We start from the raw sequence: 16,961 nt of genomic DNA, 5'->3' as shown, positions 1-16,961 counted from the left end.
CCCTGTCCAGCAGTAGGCCTCCCTTCCTTTTTCTTCGCACCCCCCTCTGTCCTGTCTCTCTCCTGCTCCTTCCATCCTCCCTGAATTCCCCTGTCCAGCAACACCCCTTCCCTGCTCCCCTCTGTCAGCAGTAACAACATCCATAATTCAGCAGCTCACAATCAACACGTTTGCCACCCACTGATCTTCACATCAAAGTTGCATTCGTATCCTCGAATGAGAGCAATGAAGGAGTCATTGCCCGATGCTGCCAGGGAACCTCAACTAAGAAACTCTGTAAAGAGCAGCAGCAAAGACAGCGCAATAGCAGCCCTTCCTCTATAGAGCAAGCAGCTGCCGCGGCTTGCAGGCGCCAACAGCCACCTTGCGTGCCTGAAGCCGAGCCGCGAGTGTGGGGCCATTTCTGCCCAAAGTTTATTTTTAATTTTGAAGGTGCCACGGTGGCTCCCCTCACGGTCGCCGCCTTCGTTGGAATCCTTCTCCGACGCAGGTGCGTCTTGTGAGAGGACCCACTGCAACGGCGCGAGGTGGAGAGCAGGGAGGCTTGTATGGCGTGCATGTGCACTCCTACCGGCCACAGCCCGACAGATCAGATCTCAGGGAGCACGCTGGTAAGAGTGTATATGCGCACTTAGCATTTTATTATTATAGATTGTAAAGTTATTACACATTTGCAAGGAAATTGAAGAAAAAAAATTATCTCCCAAGGAAGTAACTTTATCCTTATGAAATTCCTTACGATGTAGTTGTGTGGACATAGCTACATCTGGAAAAATCCAGATGGGCTGGCCACAGTACTGAGAATTTTTATTCCGTAAATATTTTTTAAAAACATTTGTTTTCTCCTGTTCTGTTGAAAAGGTTGCAGGGAGGGTTGCTCTAGTAGTATTTTCCTCCTGAGAGCATTCAAGGAAATGTCATTTTGTTTATTTATGATTTTAGGGTAGTTGGTTTACCACCCTTCATTTGCCATATCAAAGAATTTAACAAAATAAAAGAGCAAAAATGGGGTTCCAAAGAGTGAATTGCAGAGGAGGGCTGTTACATAAGTAAAAAAAAAAAAGTACAAATTCTTGGAATTGCTTTGTAGCCACTAGATGGAGCTAATGTCCTTATAATGTGGTAATTCATTGAGCTTTTTCTCTCATAGGATGAAGTCACATCAGATTTTCAAAAAATGAATTTAAATGAAGCAAATCAATTAAATGTCACAACCATTCACATTAAGCAGAGTCCTGGAATTTTCTATGGCTACCTAAGGAATTTTCACAGACACAGTTTTAATAGTTATTGATGCCAGATTAAGCCACAGATCATGCAGATAACACAAAATGAGGGCCTTGATTCATCTACAACTCTTTCCATTCTGTTTAGAGGGGAGAAAACTATGAATGAGTAGTGCACATAAGGTAGGGTTACCAGACTTTCCACGCTCCCTGGCCTGCCTAGTTCTACCCTGTTCTGCTTGTGTCACGCCCCGTTCTGCCACGTAGCCCTGCCCCCAGAAGGCATCTGCGCATACGCGGACGTGAGGCAATGACATCACGCACACGTACATTCCCCTTTCCGATGCGATTTTGACGGGAAGCTTTTCAAAACCCGAACAAAGTGTCGGGTTTTGAAAAGCCGCCTGGACCCCCGGACATGTCCTCGAAAAGGAAGACATGTCCGAGGAAATCCTAACGTCTAGTAACCCTAACATAAGGCTCCTTTTACAAAGCCGTGGCAGTGATGCTGCCATGGTAAATGCACTCAATTCCTTTGGGCTCTGGTGCGTCACTACTGTAGTTTTGTAAAAGGGCTCCATCATGACTAATCACAGCTAGAAGACCATGAAAAAACACTTACATGAATCGCATTGTGAAGCCTGTAAGCAAAGTAGGATGGTTTGTCTCGAACACAGAGGACTATAAGACATAAACATATTACAACAGAGAGAGAGGTTAACATTGCATGTATGGAATTTTCTAAATATAAATATTTTGGAATCGTTTATTTATTTGTACCATGGGGAGGTTCACTGTTCCCTCTAAAGTGCATGAGACTCCTCCACCCATGTTCCTTTCATAGAGAGTAATGTAGCACTATTGCAATTTCAATTGAGAGTAGTAAGTAAGTTCTGTGGGACTTCTGGGGATCCACCTACCTTTGGTGACTGTTATTATAATATACTACATAGATGGCGGACTCCTGAGCACATTGCAGAGAACATCATGAGGGGCATATTTCTAGTCATAAACCTTGAGCATGTAGAGAGAACCCTATAACAGGGCACCTAGAAATAGTTGTCTACAGGAGGTACATAAGAACATAAGAATTTGTCTCCACTGGGTCAGGCCAGAGGTCCATCACGCCCAGCAGTCCGCACCCGCGGCGGCCCATCAGGTTCATGAAAAGTCAGGTTATCTTGATTTAGCCCTATAGCCCCCTTGTTTTTATCTATACTCTTTCCATACTCATATCTACCATTTTCTGTATCCCTCAATCCCCCTATCCTTCAGAAATCCATCCAATCCCTCTTTGAATCCCCGTAGCGTACTCTGCCCGACCACTTCCTCCGGGAGTGCGTTCCATGTGTCCACAACCCTCTGTGTGAAGAAGAACCTCCTGGCATTGGTTCTAAACTTGTACCCTTCCAGTTTCTCCGAGTGCCCTCTTGTGCTTGTGGTTCCCCGTAGTTTGAAGAATCTATCCTATTTGGAACCTACAGTGGTCTATAAAGTAAAGCAGACACAAGCATTTATGCCAGCTGGTGTAAATGCTTGTGCCTAAATGCCAGACATACACCTGCAACTTATAGTATTTGATAAATTATGGGGCCAATGGGAAGGAGGCCGGCTAACTCCTGTGGTTGGCGCTAAGCCCGGATATTCAATGCCACTGGAATTGAATATATGGTCTATTTAGTCAGCTAAGTTGATTTTAAGCATTGGCTAGAGTTGCCAGATTTCCTCTTTATAAAAAGGGGACACCTGCCCCCCCCCCCAGCCAAACCTCCTGTCTCCTTCCCCAAGGTCTGGAGGGCCTCTGCACAGAGTTGATGCAATAATGTCACGTGCCTGTGCACATGCGGCCCCGAGCTTGGGGACTTCTAAAACCTAGACAAATTGCCGGGTTTTGGAAATCCATTCAGGCAACTGGACAGTCCTCTAAAGAGAAGACATATCCGTGTTTTCCCTAGCATTGGCCAGTGAAGTCATAGTGGCCAAAGATAAGACCAGCTATCTCTGCATTCCAATTTGGCCACTAAACTTGGCTGGTCAGCATTTAAAATCAGCAGCTATTGCGCACTAGAACCAATTAATTTGTATCCACTAAGCGCTAACATTCAGCAGAGATAGCCGGTATCCCTGCTGAATATCAGCGCTTAGCCAACGAAATGCTATTTAAGTGGTCAGGAGCCTTTCCTGGCCAGTTAAATAGTGCTGAATATCAGGCAGAATGGGTCACGATTCTGCAAACAGCACCATAATTGGCATCTGCTTACAAAAACAGTGTTGATCGCATGCCGATTGTGCTACAGTGTCGTTTGTAGAATCGTAGCTCCCATTAAAGGTAGGTGCAAGTTAGGTAGGCCAGGGTTTTAAAGGCCTACATTATCGGTGCCTACCTTTGATGGAGACTCATGCCTAAAAGCGCCTAAAGTTATTTCTGGCTCAAATCATGCCTACTTTGACCTTGAGCACCACTAGGTGACTCTGTTGATGTGTTTCCAGTGTCTGCTAAATTATTTTTAATGAGATTTTAATTGATTTTAATCAGCGTAGTCAATTGGTGTGCTGATTTAAACCAATTAAGACAATTAAGTTAGGCGGTGATCGGGCACCTAAAGCTTCCTAACTTATGGCATCATTTTCAGAATCTGCCCCATGTGTATAAATGTGGGTTCCGCCCATGCTCTGCCTAGACTCTGCCCATGTGTGTGCCCACCTGTAAAATATGCGCTATGCAAGATATCTGCATATTTACAGAGTATGGTGCAACTGGATTTTTGACATTTACACACATATGTGCACACTTACATATGCATATGCTGGGATTCTAGTCATTTACAGGCATATTCATTACATAAATGTTGGCATCCACTTTGTAAAATTACAACTAGAAAGAAACAGGCATAGGAGTACCACAGGGATCAGCTATGTCACCCCTGCTTTTCAACATCTTCCTCCAACCACTAGGGAACTTCATCATAAAATCTGAAAGTCTTACAGGAATCATCAAACCTTTTTTCAAGACATCCAGGGTGTCATTTGGATGTTCGGAGATAGACTGGTTTTCACTGAGTCTAAGTGCCAAAAAGTTACCTAAACTGACCAGATAAGCACTGGAAGGATAAAGGCATGGCCCCGCTACCCTTCAAAGATGTGAAAGAAACAATGCATGACAGCTTCAGATATTATGACAGCTTCAGATATTATGGGACATCCTAGTAGAGCAGCAAGAAGGTGTCTGGAGTAGCCTGGTGGGCAGTGTAGTGAACCATAGAGAGGGGGATCTAATCTAATCTGGGATTTATGAGTTGTGCTATGTCTACAAAGCTTCAAGGTGACTTTCAGTACAATTTATGGAGAACAGTTTCGTACAGAGCAGGATGCTTACAGATATATTACAGTGCGAGGATGTTTTAGAGATCCACTACAGGGGGGATGCCCGGGATATTCAGGGGAGGTTCTGACAGGAGAGACTGGGCTTCTCTCCTGCCAGCGATGTACAAGGGGTGGGGGAGGTTCGGGCAGGAGGGGCTGAGCATCCCTGATGCCGGTAATCTTCGGGAACGGGGGACGGGTTGCCGCTAAACTTATCGCAGCACGGAGATCTCTTGCCGTGATAAGCTCAGCGGCAACCCAGTTTTTAACCGGCACCTGTGACATGGATGCCGGTTAGAGAATCGTGTTATTAGGTGGGCTTAGGTGGTCTGTCTGTGAGGACAGATGTGATTCTCTATAGGATGCCCATGTGTGATTCTCAAAAGCCACTTCTGAGACTGGGTGTCCTATACAGAATCCAGCCCTTTGTGTTTGTTTTATTATAATCTGCTTAGGTTATAAGCAGAAAAGAAATGTTATAAATAAAAAAATAAATAAATACCTATTGCAACCAGTAGATCTAGAAGGTATCCATCATAGCATTCATTCAAGGCATCTACTATGTCTTGTCCAGAGATATTTTGGAACTCCTGGAAAACTTAAACAAAATAAATCAAAAAGATATGTGAACTGTCTGAATCATGAATAGTGGGCAAAATAGATATCTATTTTTTTACTTTTCACAAGAAAATTGTTTTAAGGAAAATAAATTTGTGAGCAATTTTGAGGACCTTGTGTTGTTGAAATGACATGGGGCAAAACTTTGTCCCTGTCTCCGCCCTGTCCCCATGAGCTCATCCCCATCCTGTCCCCGTGAGCTCGGTCCCCATCCCTATCCCGTCCCCATGAGCTCGGTCCCCGTCCCATCCCCGTGAGCTCGGTCCCTGTCCCCGCCCCATCTCCGCAAACCATCTGATCCCATCCACACAAGCCTCAAATAGTTTTACACTGAACTTATTTTATTAAAGTATAAAAAGAAACAATATTCTGTACAATTGTCATTTTATAAATCAAAGTTCTGGCTGCTGAACTAGAGAAAGAGATGTCAGCTGGCAGGGCTTTGTTTATAAATGTTTATCAACACAACTAAATATGCTACTTTATCCTAAAGCAAAAAAAAAATAAATAAATAAATATAATTTTTTTTTCTACCTTTGTTGTCTGGTTTCTGCTTTCCTCATCTTCTCCTCATTCATTTCCTTCCATCCACGGTCTGCCTTCTCTCTGCCTCTTCCTTATGCTCTATTACTGTGCCTGTCCCTTCCATCTTTCCCTCTAAACTAAACTAAACTAAACTAAACCTTAGGTTTTTATACCGCGCCATCTCCATGGTCGTGGAGCTCGGCACGGTTTACAGGGATTGTAATAAGAAAGGAACTCCAGGGAAAGGGTTAGATAAAGATCGGAGGGAAGAAGAATGTTAGAGAGCTAGAATGTCAGAGAGGAGGGAGAAGTTAGATTTTAGAGATAAGCCAGGTTTTCAGATGTTTGCGGAAGGGTTGGAGAGCACTCAGGTTCCGAAGGGGGGAGGTGAGGTTATTCCAGAGCTCGGTGAATCTGAAGAAGAGGGAAGTCCCCAGTTTTCCTGGGTGGGAAATGCCTTTTAGTGAGGGGAAAGATAGTTTCGATTTTTGGGTAGGTCTGGAGGTACTAAGATTCGAGGAATTCCAGGAAAGTGGAATTAATGGAGGAAGGATGCCGTGGAGGATCTTGAAGGTTAGGCTGATGCATTTGAAGTGGACTCTGGAAGTTATTGGAAGCCAGTGGAGCTTGGAAAGGAGTGGAGAGACGTGATCGAATTTACTTTTAGCAAAGATAAGCTTGGCCGCGGCATTTTGGATCCGCTGGAGTCTGTGGAGGTTTTTCTTCGTTAGGCATATGAAGATGGAATTGCAATAGTCCAGTCTGGAGAGGATGATGGCTTGGACGAGAACGGCAAAATGTTTTTGATGGAAACAGGATCTTACTGACCTCAGCATGTGAAGGCTGAAATAGCATTTTTTTACCAGGGAGTTGAGGTGATCGTTGAAGGACAGAGTAGAATCAATGATAACGCCCAGGACCTTGCTGGAGAATTCGAGCTGCAGAGAGGAGCCGGAAGGCAGTGAGATTGAGGGGGGTAGCTGAGCTAATTTTGGGCCAAGCCAAAGTAGTTTTGTCTTGGATTCATTCAATTTCATTTGGACGGTGTGGGCCCAAGATTGGAGGTTTGAGATACAGGAGGATATGTTCAATGGGAGATCAGTGAGGTTCGAGTCGGTCTCGAGAAGGACAAGGATGTCATCCGCATAGGTGTAAATTGTTTCAAGGGGGGATAGATGGAGGAGTTTTAGGGAGGACATATAAATGTTGAAGAGGATAGGAGAAAGAGGTGAACCTTGCGGGACTCCACAGATTGGTGTCCAGGGGGAGGAAGAGGTACCATTCATGTTGACAATGTAGGAGCGGGAACGAAGGAATTTTGAGAACCATTCAAGGACAGTGGAGGTGATGCCAATCTCGGAAAGTTGGTAAAGTAGAATGTCGTGATGAACAACGTCGAAAGCAGCAGAGAGGTCAAATTGCAAGAGGACAGCGAACTTGTTGCGGGAGTGAAGTTGTTGGACCTTGGAGATTAGGGAGGTCAGTAGGGATTCGGTGCTGAAATTGGGACGAAAGCCGTATTGGTAGGGTAAGAGGATGGAGAATTTCTCTAGGTAGGATGAGAGTTGAGTCGATATGATGGACTCGAGCATCTTGGTTAGGAGAGGGATATTTGCTATTGGGCGATAGCTGGATGGAGTGGAAAGGTCGAGGTCGGGTTTTTTCAATAGGGGGGTTAAGGCGATATGGCCCATTTCTGGGGAGAAAAGGCCCGAATGTAGAGCGGAGTTTAGGAGTTTGGTAATGGAAGAGATGGCTTGAGTGGGTATTTCCTCGTAGAGGTAGGAGGGGAAAGGGTCTAAAGAACAATTGCAGGATTTCATTTTGAGACAGAGTTTGAGGATGATGGAATCGGATACTTGGTCGAAGGCAGCCCAGAGTCTGTCGGCTGGGATAGCGCTGGAGGCCGGTAGAGTAGGGTTGGGGTCAGTGAGCACCAGGGAGTTGTAGGAGACTGCAGGTGGGAAGGAGCAACGTAAGGTAGTGACCTTATCATTGAAGAAATTTGCCAGAACATCGGCTGAAGGAGAGGAGGGGAAAGAGGTGGAGTCTTTTTTGGAGGTTAGAGAGCGCCAGATTTTGAAAAGTGTACTACTCTGGTTATTGGATCTGGAGATTTTCTCGCCATAGAAGTTCTTTCTTGCTTTTTTTAATGTAGAATTATAGTGCTTAATGTTGGCTCTCCAGGATTTTTTGTCTGTAGGGGAGTTAGAATTTTTCCATTTGCGCTCCAGGGCTCGACATTTCTGCTTTAGTTCTCTATGATAAGGGAGGTACTAGGGGGCTTTGCGAGGATAAGAGATGGATTTGGTGGAAAGGGGGGCGAGGGAGTGGTAGGTGGATTCGGAGAGGGCGGTCCAGTTATGCCAGTTGGATTCAGGGTCTGCAGGTTTAGGAGCAGACCCCCTCCATTGATCTGGCACCCATCTTCTTCCCTCCGCTCCCTCCATAGTCTGGGATCTCTCTCTCTCTTCCCCATTTCCCTTCAGCGTCTTCTCCCTACTCCCTCTTCCCCATTTCCCTTCATCATCTGTTCCTCTCCACCCCACCTTCCCCAGTTCACTTCAGCATCTGTTCCTCTCCACCCCACCTTCCCTCTCTCCCTCTCTCCTTTCCCCAGTTCCTTTTCAGCGTCTGTTCCTCTCCACCACACCTTCCCTCCATCCCTCTCTCCCTTCCCCTAGTTCCCTTCAGCGTCTGTTCCTCTCCACCCCACCTTTCCTACCTTTCTCCCTCTCTTCCCCGTACCTTTGGAAGTTGCGTCAGAGGAGACCTTTCCGGCAGTCACACGCAACTTCAAGGCTCTAGCTGCTCGTAGAAAGAAAATTTAGAAATCGCCCACCACGAAGGTAAGGGGAAGGGAGGAAGGTACCCAGACAGATGGACAGCGGTGGTGGTGGCAATCGTTAGTAAGGAAGGAGGGAGCGCGATCGGTGACTGCACGCATTCCTTCCCTTAACTGTGGAGACAAGGCCATTCACCGCTCCATGGGGTGGTGAATGGTCATGGTGAACACTTTTTTCCCACTGTTTCAGCGGGTTACCTGCAGCTAGCCGCCCAAAATAGGCACTTAGATCTGCTTAATAAACTTTTCCACCCCATCCCCATCCCCAAGTATCTATACAAAATACCTAATTGTAAGGGCCTTAAAATGGGTCAAGCCACAGGCAGTGCTAAATCTGGGAAGTTAAGGCTCTCTTTTGTCAAGCCACGTCAGAGGTTTTTTTTATCACTGGTCGCTGTGGTGAAAGCTCTGAAGCTCACAGGAATTCTATGAGCATCGGAGCTTTTACTGCAGCAGCCAGCGATATAATAATAATAATAATAATAATTTTATTTCTTATATACCGCTGTACCGTGAGGTTCTAAGCGGTTTACAGTAGAAATAGAAGAAATGCATTAAGTAAGATTAATTAAGATGAAGAGAAAGTACTTAGAGTTCCCTGACTGTCCCAAAGGGACAGTAGATAAACGGCAAAGAAACAACAAACCCCAATGGTTCACTGAAGAGATCTCACTCCTCATTAAGGAGAAGAAAAAAGCATTTCTTTCCTACAAACGCACCCAGAGAAGAGAAACTAAAGTAGAATATAAGACCAGATCGGCAGCGGTCAAAACAGCAGTTAGGGAGGCCAAACGTCGAGTGGAAGAAACTCTGGCAAAAAACATTAAAAAAGGGGACAAATCCTTCTTTAGGTATATCAGCGATAGGAAAAGGAACACAGACGGTATAGTACGCCTTAGACAACCGGACGGAAACTACGCGGTGGCGGATTCAGAAAAAGCAGAACTACTAAATGAATATTTCTGCTCAGTCTTCACCTGCGAAGCACCGGGACACGGACCACAGTTGATGATAATACAAGACGTGAATGACCCGTTTCAGAACTTTGAGTTCACTCCTGGGGACGTCTACAACGAACTGGCAAGGCTAAAGGTAAACAAGGCCATGGGACCGGACAATTTACACCCAAGAGTGCTCAGAGAATTGAGAGATGTCCTGGCAGAACTGTTGGCAGTGCTCTTCAATCTCTCACTAAGTACGGGGAAAGTTCCGTTGGACTGGAAAACAGCCAACGTCGTTCCTCTACATAAAAAGGGTTGCAAGGCTGAGGCTGCGAACTATAGACCGGTAAGCCTCACCTCAATAGCGTGCAAACTCATGGAAACACTAATTAAGTATAAATTAGATACGATCCTGAACGAGGGAAATCTCCGGGATCCCAGCCAACATGGATTCACCAAGGGTAGGTCATGCCAGTCCAATCTAATAAGCTTCTTTGACTGGGTAACAAGAAGACTAGACTCAGGAGAGTCCCTGGACGTCGTGTACCTGGACTTCAGCAAAGCGTTTGACAGCGTCCCACACCGCAGGCTGCTGAACAAGATGAAATCTATGGGATTAGGAGAGACTCTAACTGCATGGGTTAAAGATTGGCTTAGTGGCAGACTTCAGAGGGTGGTGGTCAACGGTACCCTTTCTAAAATGTCAGAGGTGACCAGCGGAGTGCCACAGGGTTCGGTCCTGGGCCCACTCCTCTTCAACATATTCATTAGGGATCTGACTCAAGGGCTCCAAGGCAAGGTAACCTTATTCGCTGATGACGCCAAACTATGCAATGTAGTAAACGGCTATAATCTTCAGGATGCTATGGAGCAAGACCTGCGTACTTTAGAAAGTTGGTCCTTGATCTGGCAGCTGGGCTTCAATGCCAAGAAATGTAAGGTCATGCATCTCGGCAACGGAAATCCTTGCAGAACTTACACCCTGAATGGAGAAACTTTAGCCAGGACCACGGCAGAACGAGACTTAGGAGTAATCATCAGTGCGGACATGAAAGCATCCACTCAAGTGGAGAAGGCTGCATCTAAAGCACGGCAAATGATAGGCTGTATCAAGAGAAGCTTCGTCAACAGGAAACCTGAAGTCATGATGCCACTGTACAGAGCCATGGTGAGACCGCATCTGGAATACTGTGTTCAATTCTGGAGGCCGCATTACCGTAAGGATGTGCTCAGAGTTGAATCGGTTCAGCGGATGGCTACCAGGATGGTCTCGGGGCTAAAGGGTCTCCCGTACGAAGAAAGACTGAGCAAATTGCAGCTCTACACTCTCGAGGAGCGTAGGGAGAGGGGAGACATGATTGAGACGTTTAAGTACATCACGGGACGGGTAGAGGTGGAAGATGATATCTTTCTTCTCAGGGGACCCTCGACCACAAGAGGATATCCGCTCAAGCTCAGGGGAGGGAAGTTCCGTGGAGACACCAGGAAGTACTTCTTCACGGAGAGAGTGATTGAGCATTGGAACGAGCTTCCAGTGCAGGTGGTCGAGGCACGCAGCATCTCAGACTTCAAGAACAAATGGGATACCTATGTGGGATCCCTACGAGGTCATGCCAAGGGATAGGGTCACTAGGACTGAATGAGCGGGTAAGTAGAGTGACAGTATAATTACAATTATTCTTTAGGGGGTCAGTAGATTTAAGAGGGTGGGTAAATAGTGTGGGCAGACTTGATGGGCTATGGCCCTTATCTGCCGTCATCTTTCTATGTTTCTATGTTTCTATGTTTAAGGCTCACATTCTTGCTATAAAAACCCTAACATATAAAAGGGGGCCTAAGTTAGGTGCTCAGTGTTGATGTACCAGTGATGTAGTAAGGGGGAGGGCGGTCCACCCCGGGTGCCATCTTGGTTTGGGGTACCGGCACCAATCCTCCTCCCACCACCCCACTCCTTCCTCGCTCCCCACTATCTTGCATGTGCACCCCTTTCCTTCCTCCATACCTCTTTAACATTCCCAGGGCTAGCAGCAATCCCCAACTGGCTGCTTGTGCCTGCCTCGGCTCTTCCTCTGATATCACTTCCTGGACCTGCACCTAGGAAGTGATGTCAGAGGAAGAGCTGACGCTGGAGCAAGCAGCAGGTAGGGAGCATTAAAGAGATATGGGTGAAGGGAAGGGGCATGTGTGCGTAGCAGGAGGGGGCAGGGAAGGATCGGGTGGGGGAGAGGCGCCACCGCCCTGGTCACCTCTTACCCTTGCAAAGCCACTGCTGGGCACTTAACTTAGGCACCATAACTTAGAAGTTTCAAGTTTCAAGTTTTATTTCTAATTTGATAAATCGCTTATTTAGATTTACTAAGCGAGTTACAACATTAATAAAAAGAAGAGGCTTTAGGTGACCTAACTTAGGAGCCTCAGGGGAAGTTATCAACATGGGCTACTGTTAAAATGTGTTATTGTACTGTTAACCCCAGTTCTTACTAAATAGGTCTTATTGCATAAAATTGGACCTGTGCTAAAATAGCAAAGGTTAGTGGTAAAATAACATGACTTAATGTATAACAATTTTTATTGATTTTCAAACTTATACAGAGGGCAGAGTCCCAAACAGGATCAAGTCTCATACAAACTGGAACAATAACCCAGGATAAATAGCAGAAGCCCCCCACCCCGCCCTCCACCTCCACCCAGAACAGGGAGCATCTGCAGTGCTAAATAATAGACTAAATAACATCCAGAGAGAGGACCACAGCCCACAAGGGGTAAAGCTGAAGCGCCCCAAATCAGAAAAACACAGTGATGCACTGCAATTGCCAATCCAATATGAAAAGAGGAAAACCAATATCTCAATGACCCTTACTAAATTCCCCCCACCTCCAACCCCTCGAAGCCCATTCCAAAACATTCTTTCAGCATTAAGCTCGGAGAACTTCGGACTCTGCTAGTCCTCTGGGTTACGGTTCATAGTCATTCGCACGTGAGACATCAGCGTGCTGACACTGGAGTGCCGACAATTCGGCGCAAGTCACCAGTGCGCCGCAGGAAAACTTACTTTTAAAGAGCTCCGACGTGGGGTGTGGGTTTACTTCATACTCTTCGTGCTGCCGTTGGGTGGGGGGGGTTGGAACCCTCCATTATAGAGTAAACTGAACTTTTTCTGATTTTTTAGGAAAAAATTCAGTTTTCTCTATAATGTGGGTGGTTGCACCCCCCCCCCCCACCTCCTTCAATGGCAGCGCGATGAGTATGAAGTAAAGTGGGGGGGTTCTCCCCCACACCCCCCGTCAGAGCTCGTTAAAAGTAAGTTTTTCCATGGCGCACTGGTGTCTTGCGTCGAATTGTCGGTGCTTCAATGTCGGCAAGCTGATGTCTCACGCGCTTTTGTCCCGTCATCCCGGGTTACTGGTCCCGCAGCCCCAAAAAGCGGGAAGACAAGCAAACCCCATCCCAGATAGAGCAGAAGAAAAAACCTTCATGCGCCCCCGTCGACCCCACCCACCCACCCACGCAACCTCAGTATTAGGATAGTGAATTTAGGACCTCAATGCGTGCCCTAGGGGCCAAGAACTGAATGTAGGGATCCCAGATCTGGAGGAATTGTTGTTTAACGCTTATAGCTGGCAGTAGCTCCTCTCCGTTCCAAAAGCAAAAGTGTATGAAGTTTATTTCTCCAGGTCCAAAAGGAAGGAGTCGCCTCAGTGGTCCACACTGACAAGATTGTCTTTTTTCCCAAAAACATATCTTAATGGTAGTCCACATTGATGACTATGCCCCTCATGTAAGGTGTCTACTGTATTCAACAAGAATTCAAGATGCCATAGATCAGTTGACTATATAAACCTAATCTGAGTTCCTGCACTAAGTTAGGAACTTATGTTGAGATGCTCAATGTGCTTTAAATTTTGGCTTTGGCTTTAAGTGTAAGGGGACTTTTGCCCTGAAGAGTTTCAAATTATTTTTCAAAGAAAGCCTATTCAGATAGTTTCTGCATGCAAATTACTTAGCTACGACATACTGTATTTTGCCTCTGGTATTTGTGCAGGCAATTGGGGGTGGGGGCGTTAAATAGTGTGCATAATTCTAAAAATTCCACGTAAATGTACCATTTTATTTCTCTACTCTGACCTTTCCACCTCACTCCCCTCAGGAATATTTATTTTTAAACCAGCAAAATTATGCATGCTGCTTCACTAGGCAGCAGCTGTATTGTAGCAACAGTACAAAATTGGTATTTCAGGAACCGAAATTGCACTGAGGGGAGTAAAATTTATTAAACTGTATATATAAGTAGAATTTATATATACGAGGAGTGATATAAAAAACAGGGTGAATATTTAATTAAAAAAAAATCCCCCTCAAAATACTCCCCCTCGCTTTAAACACACTTATCCTGTTGTTCTTGCCACATTTTGAAGCAGTTCTGGAAGTCCTCTTTCATGACTGTCTTTAGTTGCGCTGTCATGGCTGCCTCAATGTCCTGAATCGATTCAAAATCTTTACCTTTCATGGTCATTTTGACTTTGGGGAAGAGACAGAAGTCGCGCAGTGCCAGATCCTGTGAATAAGGCAGATGTGGACATACCATAATGTTTTTATTTGACATAAATTGCCATACCAGAAGTGATGAGTGACATAGAGTGTTGTCATGATGGAGGATGAAACCATTTGCCCATTTCTCGGGTCGCACTCACTCGCCTCATGTTCAAGTCTATTATTAAAATGTTTTGAACAGAACCATAAGGGACGCTCAGATCCTCAGAAATTTCCCTAATAGTCAATCGGCTGTTTGATCGAATCATTTCGCTTACTCTTTCAACATTCTCTTGGGGTTTTTATGTTGACGGACGTCCCGATCTCTCCTCGTCTTCAACCGATTCACAACCATTATGAAATTGCTCAAACCACTTGTAAACCGTCTTAATGGTCACTGCAGCATCACCATAAACTAATTTTAACTTTTTGTATGTTTCTTTAGCACTGTTTTGCAGTTTGAAACAAAATGTCATGTTGTTCGTGATCCATGATTTACAGCACACTTTAAAACACACCTTCTCTCAACAGTAGCTTACAACCGACTGACTACATCAAACAAGTTGAAATTTGTCACACACTGTTACTGAGATTTGATGCACTATTTCCCGTATTGAAGATTCCCGCCTTTCCATTGGATGGTGCTTGGCAGCAGCATTCACTGTATTTTTTTTGATTACACCTCATATATACTGTATATATATAAAACTTATGAACAGGAAAAAAAAAACAAATTCTATAAATGACACTTTAAGTTACATGTGCAAATTTGGGACATGCCCAATTTGCGTGTGCAACTTAATTGAATAATTATTAATAATTGACTTCTTAACAAGCAATTATTAGTATTAATTGTTTTAAATTAAAATTTATGTGCATAAATTTAGACATGGAATCCATGTGTAAAATTTATGTGTTGTGCCAAAAAGGGGGCATGGAAATAGGGGGTCATGGGCAGGTTGGGAGCGTTCCTCAAAGTTACACACATAATTATAGAATAAGGGGCATCCGCACCTAACTTTAGGCTTCAGGTTTTGCACCATGGGGGATGGGATGGGGATGGGGATTTCTACTGATCATACCTAAAATTAGGCACAGCTCCTGGGAATAAGTGCTATTCTAAAAACTAGGCACAGTTTTTACTGTAGAATAGTGCTTAGATGTTTTTTTTTATTGAGGTACTGGTTTTTTTAGGTGCAGTATATAGACTTCAGTCTAAAATGTTTTAAACTTTAGCAAATTTTCAGAAAAACTACTCAAAGGTATAAAATATTTCAAAAGTATATACATTTCTTGGAACTAAATTGCTTAGTGAAAATTATTCCTCTTTGAAGTCTTAAATAGAGAGACACATCCAAATGGCCAGACACTTTAGTAATTTTGAAACAATTAAGCATCTAATTAGGATTAGATGGCTATAATAAGATATCCATAAAAAGAGCAGTACTGTATAGGCATTATGATTATCATATTTTTCGCTCAGAAAAGTGGGTGGAAATAAGGGTGCGTCTTATGGAGTGAATACCCAACTCCCCCGTTATCTTATTTTAATTCTGGCACCCTCCCTCACTGGAAACGGCTGCCTCTGAGTCCTCTTCTCTTGTGGCAGAGTGGCACACAAGGCTGCCTGCCTGGTCCCGTGCCATTTCCCACAAGAACTGACAGTTCTCACGGGAAGCGGCGCGGGACCAGGCAAGCAGCCTTGTGCGCCACTCTGCTGCAAGAGAAGAAGACTCAGAGGCAGCCACATCCAGTGAGGGAGGGCACCATTATTTTAAAAAAAGTACTGGGGGAGGCTGGGGCCTGCCCTGCCAAATTAAAACTAGGTATTGGGGGTGGGTGGGGGGGAGGGAGAGGTTGGGGCATGCCTGCCCTGCTGAATTAAAAATAGGGAAGGAGGAGGGAGAGGCCAGGGCCTGATTGCCTGTCTTGGGGGGGGGATGCCTGTCTGACTGCCAATAGACCTGCCCTGTGCCCTGTGGCCCAGAGCAGGTCTAGTGGCAGGGTACATCATTTGGTTCAGAATTTTTTTTTCTTGGATTTTCCTCCTCTTCATTTAGGTGCATCTTATGGTCAGGTGTGTTTTATGGAGCAAAAAATATAGTAGCTAAACAGTTAATTTTTAAAAAAGAATCAGATATCTCATTCTGCCTTATGTTGCTGCATTTAGTATGCAGATGGTGAATTAGCATGTTCCATCATAGTACCTGTTTAACCTGCAGTGAGCACGCGTTAGTGCTTATTGTAGCTTAGTCAAAGGACCCCAAAATGTGCAGATCTTGTGATTATTGAGAATTCTTGAGTCTTCCTTGTAATTTCTTACCTTATTGTTATTCTATGCCCTGCATGATTGTCTCCTTCAAAAAAATGCCCTTTTTTTAGTATAGAAATACACGTAAATGTACTGTACATTGAAATAAGGTGATGTTCACAGTGTGTAGTCATTAATTACCCATCCACAGCTGCTGATAGCTCTTGCTACACAGAATCATCTGTAGCATGTTTTTATGTTCTCCAGTTTTCTGCTGACACGCTTCCCACAGGACCTAGGTAAGCAAGGTTGACAAGGATAATCAGTCCCAAACCACCTTAAGGAGGATTTGAAATATGTTTGTTTACTAGTTTCTAAACATGACAGCTTTTCATACTTACCATTGCGTCTTGACCAGCCATAGCTGGATCTGCATATCCTTCCTGCCTGCTTCCCTGTCAAAAAACATAAAGGAACAGAATGTATTTGTTCTGTACATTTTGTTCTTCCAAGAAGATGCAACAGGAAATCAAAGTAATAATGGGATGTTGCTTGTTATAATATTTTATGAAGAAAAAAAAAATTGTTTTACTTTTGTTCTTAATCTTTCCTTTTCTATTTTTAAATGGAGTTCTTTTCTTGATGAACGCGAATTATACATT

At 44.6% G+C, this 16,961-nt stretch overlaps 1 protein-coding gene across 1 annotated transcript in view; it reads right to left on the bottom strand.

Moving 5' to 3' along the window:
• The window catches only part of ANXA10 (annexin A10), a 166,647-nt gene that overhangs the window by 17,053 nt on the left and 132,633 nt on the right, over nucleotides 1-16,961 (bottom strand). The window contains exons 7-10 of the mRNA XM_033958721.1: nucleotides 16,701-16,754; nucleotides 16,501-16,594; nucleotides 5,092-5,187; nucleotides 1,849-1,907 (exon numbers count right to left, since the gene is read on the bottom strand). Of these exons, the coding sequence (XP_033814612.1) occupies nucleotides 1,849-1,907; nucleotides 5,092-5,187; nucleotides 16,501-16,594; nucleotides 16,701-16,754 (303 nt within the window). The remainder of the gene's footprint in view (nucleotides 1-1,848; nucleotides 1,908-5,091; nucleotides 5,188-16,500; nucleotides 16,595-16,700; nucleotides 16,755-16,961) is intronic.

This window comes from Geotrypetes seraphini, chromosome 1 (assembly GCF_902459505.1).
Source record: "Geotrypetes seraphini chromosome 1, aGeoSer1.1, whole genome shotgun sequence".
NCBI lineage: Eukaryota > Metazoa > Chordata > Amphibia > Gymnophiona > Dermophiidae > Geotrypetes > Geotrypetes seraphini.
Note: the sequence above shows the minus strand (reverse complement) of the source record. Positions and strands in the feature narration are given on the sequence as shown.